This window comes from Acyrthosiphon pisum, chromosome A1 (assembly GCF_005508785.2).
Source record: "Acyrthosiphon pisum isolate AL4f chromosome A1, pea_aphid_22Mar2018_4r6ur, whole genome shotgun sequence".
NCBI classification, from domain to species: domain Eukaryota; kingdom Metazoa; phylum Arthropoda; class Insecta; order Hemiptera; family Aphididae; genus Acyrthosiphon; species Acyrthosiphon pisum.
In genome coordinates this window covers 165494265-165507738 of record NC_042494.1, presented here as the reverse complement: position 1 = coordinate 165507738, position 13474 = coordinate 165494265, and the positions used below count along the sequence as shown (strand labels likewise).

General features: G+C 29.5%; 1 protein-coding gene across 4 annotated transcripts in view; it reads right to left on the bottom strand.

Moving 5' to 3' along the window:
* Nucleotides 1-4035: 4035 nt before the first annotated feature.
* Nucleotides 4036-13474, bottom strand: part of LOC100169263 (fatty acyl-CoA reductase wat) — a 13226-nt gene continuing 3787 nt past the window's right edge. For all 4 annotated transcript variants that reach the window (XM_016804150.2, XM_016804152.2, XM_016804154.2 and 1 more), the window contains 7 exons: nucleotides 11734-11879; nucleotides 11494-11603; nucleotides 8255-8447; nucleotides 7170-7296; nucleotides 6940-7064; nucleotides 4249-4503; nucleotides 4036-4157 (listed from right to left, as the gene is read on the bottom strand). In XM_016804150.2, the coding sequence (XP_016659639.1) occupies nucleotides 4061-4157; nucleotides 4249-4503; nucleotides 6940-7064; nucleotides 7170-7296; nucleotides 8255-8447; nucleotides 11494-11603; nucleotides 11734-11879 (1053 nt within the window). In that variant the 3' untranslated portion in view covers nucleotides 4036-4060. The remainder of the gene's footprint in view (nucleotides 4158-4248; nucleotides 4504-6939; nucleotides 7065-7169; nucleotides 7297-8254; nucleotides 8448-11493; nucleotides 11604-11733; nucleotides 11880-13474) is intronic.

Genomic DNA, 13474 nt, shown 5'->3' with positions numbered 1-13474 from the left:
ACTTGTTGTTATTGTTAATAACGCGTATAAAGTTATGTGAATAAACGATGGCGGCCCGGCGACGGGAAAGCAAAGCATAATATAGGCAGTCTGCTCCCGGGTCGACGATTGAGGATAAACAAAAAAATCTAATAGTAGTAGCCATAGAGTAATATTGCTAATATTACTCTATGGTAGTAGCAGATAAGTGTTATATCTCCATTATCTGCACACTACCTACATAATTAGGTACGTTAAACTGTGAGAACGTCGCGGAAACACGACCATCTATTCGGAAGTAATAATAATATAACAAAAGTCATCACGGCGGCGTGAGAATCGGACAAAGGCGACGATGGCCGCCCCTACAAGGTTAGAAGCTCGACTCATGTGGTTATTACGGACACAATATTGTTTTACTTATACGCCATAATAATCACAATACAATATTCATGCAAATCAAATTCGATTACGCACAATACAACAGCAACCGGGAAAAATATTTTCAATGGTGTACGGTGTCGGACCAAGGACGTTGGATATTCAGATAACATCGTCGCAGATGTATAATGTATATATTTTTTTGATACAGACGCTATATTATTATCATGAACTAAGAAGATTCTTAGTTCTTGATTATTATTATTATTATTATTACAGTAACAACCTATAATAACTATAATACCTACATACTTACGGTGTGAGAATATTAGGCGAAAATCGTTGAACTACACATAGTTCCACATCCCATTTAATTGATTCATTCCTGCATGCATAAAAATGAAACTATTCTATTAATATTCGCTATTTATTTGAAAACATACATCGAGATCGAGATTATGCTATCTGTTTAAGAATTAGGATTATGTATAGGTAATAACTAATAGGTTATAGGCAAGACCGGATTAAGAACCTATAGGGCCCTGGAGCTAAAATTTCATATGGACCCTTTTGACAAAACATGCTTTATAAAGCCGATCGCTACGTTTGCAGCAACATACATTTTTAAACTATTTCACAAATTCACAATTGCATTATAAAATTATAAAATTAATAGGTGAATTTTCTTTAAAATCACTAAAAATGTGTATCAGCTTAAAATTGTTTGGGCCCCTTTCATTTTGGTACTTGATAGGGCCCCGACTAGACCCCCCCCCCCCCCCCCCTTAACCCTTAATATCGATATCAGTCATTTCCCCACCTGATATTTTTAGAACACAGACAGTAGTGGCAGTAAAATGGTTTTTAGCATGTCGCCGTTCCGAGTTAGTTATCGTTATAATAGTTACATTTTAAAGCTGGTCCCACATGACCTGCAGAATCATAATCGCCGGTTGTAGGTAACTTTGTACGGTCAAGCATTGAAAGTGCAAAAATGTTATATACTTACTACTTACCACTTATATTTACAATATAAACCTTATGTATATAATAGTATAAAGCGATGCGTGAAACATTTCCTAATAAACTACGGAAATAATGACAATTCCTATAGGCAATGATATCATTTCCTTCCGCTGTTAGGAATTGTCATCATTTCCTAAATTGTCAACATTTCCGGTAACATAAATATAAACAAAATATTATGATTGCAAGCACCGGCCGGTGTCACTATAGTTCCCGGATGGGCGATCACCCGGGTTTTAGTGACAAATCTTGAGTGTTCCAATCTAACCATACGCCTCCCCCCCACTAAAAACAGCTAATGGTCATAGTTTCCGGGCTTAATAATGAATAAAAAAAATATATATAAAATAAACACACATTACGAAACACCGATATTATATATGATCAGAATAATTATTCTATTATTCTATGTTAAGTTGGACAAAAATGTATACCAATTGTATATAAAAACTTGGGCCCCATATCCATGGCATTTAAATAAGTTTTTAACATACAATTTTAATTATAATTGTTTCCAACAACTCATTATTATCTTAAAATACTTCTTTTTCATAGTAAGTGCCTAGGTATAAAACATTAGTCTTGGCGATTACATACATTTTACACGTATTATTAAATATATATTTTTATCATTGTGCATTTTTTCACAATAACAAATAAAAACCTTTGAATTAAACTCAATTAGGATATAAGAATATAACAATATGATTTTAGAATAAATATAATATCAAGATTGATTTTAATGGATCGGTACAGTAGGCGTGCGATATTCCATAATAGTTGAGAAAACGTTAAGAAGATGTCAGTGCATTATTTGTTTTCTCTCTCTGGCCCACGCGCAATATAGACAAAACGCAATAACGCAGAATCATTTTTTCTATGTTTTTAAGTAATCTTAGAGTAAAATCACCCATTACAAAAAAGATAGAGAATAATATTTTTGAGAGAATGCCATATCGATTTTATATATTTTTATTGTTATTTGGCTTTGTATTCGACTATCAAAATAAACAAAAAAATGATGTTTAAATTGTTTTGAGATAATATTTAGACTAATCGATATGACATTCCCTCAAAAATATTATTCTCTATATTTTTTGTAATGGGTGATATTACACTAAGATTTCTTAAATACATAGAAAAAATGATTCTGCGTAAATGCGTTTTGTGTATGGCCAGAGAAAGAAAACAAATAGTGCACTGACATCAGTGGCGTATGTAGCGGGTAGGCCCCCTAGGCCAGAGCCCATAGTGAAATTGCAGGTTAAATTAAAGCATTTCAAGTATATCTTCACTGTTTACAGTTTTTCACCATGATTAATTTAGCCGGTTGATTAAAATCGTTTTTGAGGAATTCACAAGGAAATTACTGTCAGGACTTACTTTGATGACTTTGATGTTAAATTCACAGTTAAATACTTGACATTAAAATATATAACATATGGCGAATTGTCAATATTTTTAAAAGAGAGTTAAAAAATTAATTTTACATAATTCTAAAATTAAATTGCACAATTTTTATTTGTATTGTATATATGTCATAATTATTATAACCACCCAGCTCCCTAAAATATGTTTAGTATTATGGCTATGTTAGTCATGCTTAGCTTGAATAGTGATAAATTTCCAAAATGGGCCCATAGTGAAAATAATTTGTTTATACGCCACTGACTGTCATCCTCTTAAAGAATAGCAGGCGTGAATTAATAGGTGGGTATAAGATTAAAGATTTGATTATTATTGGCTATAGGGGCTAAAAACTACGGCGTTGAAAATATTTTTAATATGATGGATATGTAAGCTCAGCCATGAATTTTGATAGAATCAATTCGATGATTGGGATTTTGGGGTAGGATATTAGCCATTAGGTTTAAGACTAGAAGTTACGGTGACAAAGGAAGTGAGAGCCTGCAGATAAAGGGTAATAATCGTGAAGGTCTCGCAAGATGTGTTAAAATATTTAGTCCATCACTCGTACGTCGTCTAATATTATTGCGTTTACCAATGGCGCGGGCGTTTATTTTGACGACAGTGCATTTATCTTAGCGTCTTATAAACATTGCGAATTTGTTTTAATAGGTACTCTATACTCTCACAATTTTTAGCCGTTTACAGCCAGCCTTAAAAAAAACATCTATTGTTTCTCACTACCAATTTATTAATTTATACGGTTTGGTATTGAAGACGCCCACATGCATTTTCCCCGACTACCGTACACTCAGACAGCTTCCGGAAACATAAGCCATATCGCCCAATCAGGATCCCGAACTCTATCTCGTCGCCATCAAGTTCTTCATAGCTACCAATGTATTCAACAAACATTAGAATGTCGCTCTTAACTGTTCATTAAGACTAGACGTTTATAGGTATCTTGTCACGTTATGTTTACATTATTTTGTTAACCGTGTAAATCCGTTTATATGCAATTCATACATTATAAATAAATATCAGTAAATCACTATCAGTGGCCACTACCACATAGGATAAAAAAAACAAAAAATAAACGATGTTAAATCTTAGAATCAAACTTGATATCGTCGTATTTCTATTGAAAGGTCAATTTATATAATATTAATTACTAAAATACAATTAAAATGTAATATAGGTATTTTTTTAAATTTAGTTAATCTAATACTAAATACTATATAATATAATATAATGTTGCAAACGCGTTTTAATTTATAGGAAATATCATTTTCAATAATACATAACATAAATATAAAAGACATCCATAAATAATTATCGATAAGGTATAATAAGCCACCATAATTCTGCAAAACAAACATAAAATAATATATGAGTAAATAATTACAACACACCTTTATCAACTAAATTATGTACTGATTATGTATTAAATATTACGTTTGGTGTCGTTTTTGGCCGACTTTAGGATCTTCGGAGTCTTTTAAGATGTATTTTTTGATTCCAAGTATGGATTTAAAAAAATATTCTTCCCAGTTTATATTTGTTATGTCCATGTTGAACAATTTTTTATCCTCATCACTCTGTGACGATATGAGAGCTTTTAATTGTTTGTCATCAAATTTAAAATCGTTGCAACTAAAATAGCTCATATCTCTCATCATAGCATCCATTTTTTTGTATATTTTCGTTACCCTATTTTAAAAATATTAGTTTTTTTGTTACAGGTTAAACGTTGAAGTACATAGTAACTCTATATAAATTATAAACAATGAAAACTCGGGTGAAGTATGCTGACGCATTGGTAATTAAAAGTCTTCAACCATTTAATTATTTATCATACACTTATATAAATAAATAATAAAAACAGATAACACATAATATCTATATCTAAATCTTTATACTCAGGGTTGGGCAAGATACTAAAAAAAAGTATCATGATACAATATGCATTTAGTGTATCTAGATACAAGATACAAGATACATGATACTTTTGTATTTCCAAATTAATTTTACTAACTATTACATTTTATAATTTATTATTTTACTGACAGTTGACACAGACACAGTCATAAAGAAGACAGAACGAAAAAAATTGTACAATAATGTAAATAGTACACTGTAATTGCTTTTTTGTACTTTTAATTAAATTTTTTATACTATACGGAAACACCTAGGTAGCTGGTTTATATTTTATGAGAACGAACATTTTAGTTTATTGCTTAGGTATCTATGTATGACTATAGATAGATATAATAGATAGGTAATTAAATGTTTTTAAAATTATCTTACAAGTTGTAACATTGTATGGTAAATTTCTTCATAATTGTTCATTTCGGCTCAATTGCGCCAGGATAATTTTTCGTAAAAACACAATCCGTAACGAAATTAAATATTATACAATATTAATAATAAACATACAACAAAAATTACCACAATTGTTACATTTATTTGAGTTTTGAGTGTCCTGCAGGCTGCAAATCGAATTCAATTTTCTTGGTACTATTATGTAGGTACCTACCAATTATCTTGGTATTATTCAGTACAAATATTTATAATAATAGTATCTTGTATCTTTTGGCAAAAAAAGATAAATGATACTTGATACTTCAAAGTTATGTATCACAATACAAGATACATGGTATAATTGTATCTTTGATACTGTCCAACCCTGTTTATACTATATAAACGTGACACTACTTTTAGATTCTGAGCGAAGCGATGAATTTATTGATTTTACAATGATGTGTGTGTTTTTTTTTTGTTTCTTTGTACACGATAAGTAGTCGAAATAATGCTTCGTTTTTCAACTTCAGTATCTTGTTCGATGGGAAAGTGAATATTGTTGGTGCATTGGGGATGTCATCATTTAAAATGTCCAGTAATTTACAAAAGCGCCGTGATAAGAAAAAAAGAAAAATTAAGGAAAAACGGGAATTTTTACGCAAAATCGATTTTTCAGAAAATCGACTTTGGTTTTTGGTGTAACTTTAAAACAAATTACCTTAGATACATGAAATGTTCACTGGTTGTTTATATTTGAATTTTCTATACACAATAAATTTTTAAAAATATTTTGATTTGTTTTGAACTGTTTACGGACATTTCAGTTTCTTATTTTATTAGTTTTTTTTCTATGAATGTCAATCATACTTTATTTGTTGGGTAAATACATGAAAATTGAATACAAGGCTCCTACTATATTTTTACATTGAGTACCTATTAATAATTAATTATAAAGTACCTATTGGATGTTGTGATATGATAATTTGGAATTTATTATAGGTAATTTTTTTTTTTATACCTTAGATAAGTATATAATATGTCTCATACCTAGACTGATATACCGTCTTCGCTCAGAATCATTTTTCTTATACATTGATATTATATCATTGAATTCAAATTTAATACTCTCCATTATACAGTGACCCACTTGTAACCTACTGTACAGCAGAGTGACATCCACTTGCCCACCTTTTTTACTTATATACATTGAAACGGCTAATCTCAATATTAAAACTACGCATATAGGTAAATTATATTATTGCGAGTTATAAATATGTATGTAAATCATAATATTATTTATTAAATTGTTACTATTGGTATATTTGTACATATAATATTCTTGTATACTCATTAGTCATTACACGTAGGTATACATCAAATACTACACAAATTCTATGGAAAATAAATAGGTAATAATAAATATTTTTGACAATTATATTGCAAAAATAAATTTTGTGTGATTTGTGACTTGAGAACTTAATTAGTCACCTAAATTTTAAAAATACTAATGGCCAGAAGTTAAATGTATACAAAATACATATGTCCCATGAGATAATAAATATAACCCTTCAATGCATGAATTAATTTTATAAAAAAATATTTTCAAGATAAATTTATCTTGAAAATTAAAATATAGTTTGTTACTTATAAGCAACACTATGCATTGTAGGGATAATACGATAAATTTTCAATTATTTCATTCTTATGAGATGTAAAATATAGTTGACAAACGTTAAGAAATTATGGATATAGTCAAATGTAATTTATTTTTATCTGCCCATCGGCTATCACTTTTAAATCTCGATACGTATTTATATTAGTCGTAATTAAAAATGTAATATTTACCTTGGTTTTTTCCCTGCAATCCACAAACAACTATCAATAAAATATGCTGGTAAATAATGGTATATAAAAAAAAATATGGTAAACATTATTTTTGAACTTGTTAAAATCACATATTGTTTCCAGACCTGCAGCATAAAAACGAATTTAATAATAATTACAAAAATAATTCAAATTGTTTTAATTTAATTATTGTACAATTATACTTCGTTATGTATATAGATTATAGATACCTGATTTTCCGAATATATTTTTTTCTTCAATAAAATATCTACGATATAATTTAAACCCTGACCATATGTATAAGGTGGTACCATATTGTTTGGAACGTGATTGAATATTGGAATTGTAGGATTTGAACTGATAAAATAAAAGCACAGGTAATTACAATTTAGTATGAAATATAATAATGATAATTAATTAAATATAACATGGATTGGTGTGGCATCGTGGTTGGCTTCAGTTATAAACGTGTTCTGATGTCAAGCATCAGCCGGTGTCACTAGTTCCCGGATGGGTGACCACCCGGGTTTAAGTGACAAATCCTCGCCACATATAGGTACACGTGTTCTAACTAACCGTACCCCACCCCACAGTTAAATATCTACAAAATAACATTCAGGCTAATGATTGATGACTATAGATAATTTTTTATTTTTATTTTTTTATTTTTAGAAGAAAAATATACAATCTATATCATCGTGGACATAATAAGCATATGTGCGATAAGAAACAATAATAACATGAATGGCTTGAGGAGGGAGGCCCACCAGTGTGGGTACCCTCTAGACTATAGATAATTAAAAATTAAATATTACATTATTTTATCGATCAAACATTACATATAATATAGGTACAATTTAAATTGAACATAATCTGGTTACTGGTTTTTTTATGTTTGAATTTATTGAAAACTAATAGGTAAAAATGTCTTAGTTTTGACGAATTCGCACAAAGAAGAGATACCGGTTTGTAAAATTAAAACAAACAGCCAAGTTGTTGGGAGTTGGTAACATTTTGTTGAAGTCAAATAACAAATTTTATTTGTAAATTTTAAGTGTAAATAAATGTCGATAAATTGTTCGTTGAGATGTAACAGCTGCAAAAATGACGAAAGTTACCAAGTAATGTATTAAATCCTAAAAAAATAATGTTATAATATTATTATAAATAGGTAGGTACGTCGTGATTCGTAAAAACCTTTCATGTAGTATATACATTTAACGTTCAAAACAATAAACTCAATCCTGGTTAAAAACATATAATATTATAGGTAGGTATATTAAAATATCGAGATTTTTGTGTTCGTTGATTTTACCGTGGCTTAGACACATGATGAGCTGCAGTAATAATCATATTCGCTACGTTATCGGCCGGTATCATTATTCCATTAACATTCGGATCCACATACACCACGTGTATAGCTCCCAAACCCACACCCATACATAAGCCAGGTACACTTTTCATCATGTTTACCCATCCAGGTATCGGTTCTTCGTTCGTATACATGACTGTAGAAAACAAAATCAGAACATAATTACACATAACATAATATTAACATTGCTATTAGGTATATATCTATACTGAACAGGTGTCATTGAAAACATTAATTTAGGCAGTTAGGTCCATGTCGAACAATCACATTAAGCATACAAATAGGTACACGAAGTAAACAGCGGAATCGACGTTTTCACAAATAAACATTCCACCAATTTTCACCATTTATGTATTTATCTGTGATCTGTCAAATTCGTAAAATTATATAATATTACTCGAGTCGGTTTAAAGTATTATAATATTGTGATCATTTTTCGGTCTTTACCATAAACCCCTGCACGGCCCAACTGTGGGTAAGAGTTATACCTACCATTTATATAAATTATATTACTATATACTATAAATGACCCACAACCAGCCATCAGAAAATATATGCTTATTATAACAAAAAATATAGTAACATAATGGCTATAATATTATAGTTCAACTCATCAAGGATTAGAAAAATGTCGTGACATTCAGAACGTAGGTATTACTTATTGACAAATGATTACTCGAACCAAACATACGATTTCCACTCGAGTACGCCTAATACCTTCAACCTTTCGATGAACCTATTATTTCATGTTATCTATTTTAATCACACAAGAGTAAAAGATGATTCACCAAGTATGCTCACCCCCATGTAATAATTTACTTATGCTTAATGTATAGTGAGTACATTTTGAAATTATATTGTTTTTTTATTGGTTCTATTTTATATCGTTACACGATAATAATTGAAGAAAAAATCATTCACTCTATAGTTACTAGTCGGGTTTAGGAGGTACCTATAATAATATAAATAAACCCACTATATAAACTTTACCAATTATATAAATCTATTTTTTAATTTCTGAATAATACAGTATGCTGCAATTTCTACAAATACCATGTTTAATATATTTTTTTTATTATCCATAATAACTTTTTTATTAAATTAAATGTCTACGTTCATACATAATAATATTTAGATTTAGGTTTAAAAATATTTATAAAAAAAAATGGCTCTAAAAGTTGTAATATCATTTTATAGGCAGCCCAAGTCTTTTAACTATAGGTGATATTATTTATGTTAAAATAATCTGCTAAAAAATTGAACTTAGCTTAGCGACTTTAAAACACTCGATTACACTGTCTAGGTACCTATTTCTATGATAGTAGACCATATTATTATTATGTACCTACTCCTTATCTTATAGTATTTTTAAATTTTTAACTTAAGTCACCCTTTAGCTAAGTTCAATTTTTTAGCAGATTATTTTAACATAAATTATATCTATAGTTCAAAGACTTAGCTACCTATAAAGTGGTATCACAACTTTTAGAGCCTTTTTTTTTACATGGAGTAAAGTGGGGTGTTTTTATTGAGATATTACTCATTTTTTGTTGATAACTTATTATTTTGGGAAATAATTGGTTTTACAATGATGCTTTTTTTTTCATATAATTCAATGGATACATCAACAAATATATGTTACGGGCAATGTATTCCTGACCGGGCAATGTGATTAATGATTTTTTTTATTAACCAACTAATATTATTTTTATTTTCATTATAAATTATAATTTTACTATTACCTATTGGCTAGTTATAATAATGTATAGTATTGTTTTTATTTATACCTATTTATAATATTTTTTAAAAGATTAATGATTATTAATTTTACTATCATATTACAAATATGTTAAAACAATAATAATAATAATAATGTTATATTATAATTGTAGAACTGATATTATATAATACTGATAGAATGAAAAAAAAAATTAACTATTTTATTTATAATAATATTATCATTATCTTATTTTTATAATAAATTAAATTCAATGCAATTTTACAATAAAGTATAAATTATGAAACTAAACAATATTTATTAATTGTATTCGTATATTATAATATTACGAATATTTTGATGGAATAACAAAAAAAAATTAACAAATATTATCGTTTTGTTTTTACTTATATTGTAAAAAATGATTGACTTCTGCAAGGCTTTGAAAGTGTGTAAATATTGCAGCGCTCCTACGACTTATTATTAAAAAAAAACATAAACACGTTCGATAAAATGCAAAAACTTGTATACAAATATGCTGGGTCACAAATAATGCTATATATGCTTTATAATATCTTAATCCTGAGAACCGATGGTAAATTTTAATTTTACTTGTTAAATACCCATTACTAGGGCTCGGAAGTTGTAGCACTAAAAATGTTACTTTTTAGCTCTTAAATATGCACTTAAAAACTCCAAAATATGCGCTATAAATAGCACCAAAAATCAAAAAGTATGCATTTAAATTGAAAAAATTAAATTTATTTTAAAAAGTTAAATGTAATTATACAATTTTATAAAATTGTTGGGCTCATAGATATCAGGAATTGTCTGGACTAGTTGAATTATAAACCGTTAACAAAATATATATTAAATTACTTAAATATGTTTGTAAAAGTGTACTTATAAGATCTATTTATTTCCTATTTCCTAACCAAATTAATCATTATTTTCAATATAATGTGATAATTTCCTATATTTAGTATAATATGTAGGTATATATTATGTATATTAAGAAAATATGCCTAAAAATAGCACTATAAACCCTAAATTAGCAAAATAGCAATAAAAACCGTAAATATGCAAAAAATAGCAAAATAAAATTTCGTGTATGACATCATTTCGTGATATGATACATATTTGTATCTTACTTTGGATGTTCTAGGACGAACCAAGAAAAATATGCATTTGCTACAACTTCCGAGCCTTGCCCATTACAAACCACATAATTTATTTAATTTATCATCTCAGTTATAAATGTGTACCTACAATTTCATTTGGTCGAAAAGACGGACAGTAAACATAATATGTATATTATACAGGGTTACCTATACGGCTATAGTGATGTTACCAAAAACATGAGCCAGCAGGTGAACTTGACACGATATTATTTTCCCGAACTGTTTTTGAACGTTTACGTACAATATATATTAATATTATAATATTCATATATATATATAGTTACCAATGCACGGCCTGACGATACATATTGGCATGTTTTGACCATATTCCTTTACGAGATTCTCCGCGACGCACTTCGACAGCGTGTACGTGTTCGGCCACGATCCTAAACATCTTACGACACAGAAAATTCGGATTAAAACGATATCGAAACGTGCGAAATATCATTGTGCAAATGACTGACGCATATTGTGGCCTATACCGTTGCAGGTAACCGCAAAATGTATAAAATATTGGGACTTACTCGGGTGTTATCGTGTTCAAGATCGAATCGGACATGTTTTCGACCAAGTTGATCAAAGCGTCCCCTTTTATGTGACAATCGTACATTATTTCTTCGGTAATCGCTTGATTGGGGTTCACGAACGCAGTGGACACGTGCACAAATGACTATAATATTATGTACATATTTTATTTATATATTTTATTTTTGAATATTTACGCCAAACGCCTATTAAAAATATATTGAACAAGATAATATGAAAAACTTAATAAGACATAATGAACAGTGATATATTATGATATATATTATGATATATTATATAACAAATTATAACAATAGACTGCAATAATATTAGATTAAGTACCTAAATATAAATAGTGTGTAGCCAAAGGTCATCCCGGGTTGGCCAACCTAAGCATTCTATGTAATGAATGATTATGGAAAGTTAAGGAAGTCGAGTGAGAAGGAATATAAAAATGAGTTTGGTTTCTGGTGTTGTGAGAGGGAACTTTAAAAGAAACACTAAAGAAAAGGTCAGGAGCAGCTAATAAATTGTTGAGGAGAGCGTGGATAAATCGGAGATCCACATCATTCCAGCGTGAAGTCAGGGTTGGTAAATTTAAGTTACCAGAAATAAATAAAGGTGTAATCATGTTGTGGAGATGGCAAATTAAGTTTGAATACGACATATGATAAGAATCTATGCTGGACACACTCGATTCGTATTTGGTCCTTAGACAGGTGAGGATGCCAGATGACAGTACCATATTCATTAATAGTTCGGACTATATAGAGCACAATACAAAGAATGAAGAGAATTAGCTGACTTGAAGAGGCGCTTAATAAAACCTAAGACCTTTATGCTCTACCAATGACTACATCAAAATGATGGTTAAAGGAGGGAAATTTACAATATTATATAAACATCGGTAATTGATCGTGCAACCCCGAATGTCGGTGTAAACTTTTGTTTCCTATGAAGCAGCTAAGTACCTTAAATAAGTACCTACCCACACTCCAATTTTTTCACAATTTACACTTATCTTTTCACACAGTTCAAACGCAATTCGTATGTACCTAACTAAATGCGAGTATAAATTATGAATTAGTTTAGCCGTCTAGGTCTTGGAGACTGGAGTCTGTGATAAGTTATATTGTTTAAATATTTTGTATGGTTTTATTCCTTGTATACAGGGCCGTATTTACAATTTTTGCGCTCTGGGTCAACAATATTTGTACGCCCCTCCCCCCCTAAAAAAAAAAATAATTAATTCGTTTTTTAATCGTTTAGTTATAGTTATTTATTTATGAACATTTTGTTAAAAACAGACCACGATGATGCATTATTTTAATTACTGTCAAAACCGAGGTCAAAACGTATAACAACATAAAATTGTACACTATTAAAAAAGAAACAAAATTAATGCACTTAACCATGTCCCTCACGAATTTAAAAATTTTGGAAGTTATAGCCATCCAAAGTTTGCGATTTTACGTTTATGCGCATGCGGCATGCGTGCAACGCTACTTGACTGCCACGTGCAGCACCATAACAATTTTTAGCACCAAAAAAAACAAAAATATGCCTAGATTTGTTGTGTAAATCCACCTTGGGTAGCCTTCAGAATTAAACAATCTTGTTGAAAAGCTATACCTGTAATATAAGTATATTGTATATTTATTATATATTATACACGAGTTCCCCCGCGCAGCATTAAAGTAGTGTTACACATGCATGTGTATAAACGTAAAATCGCAAACT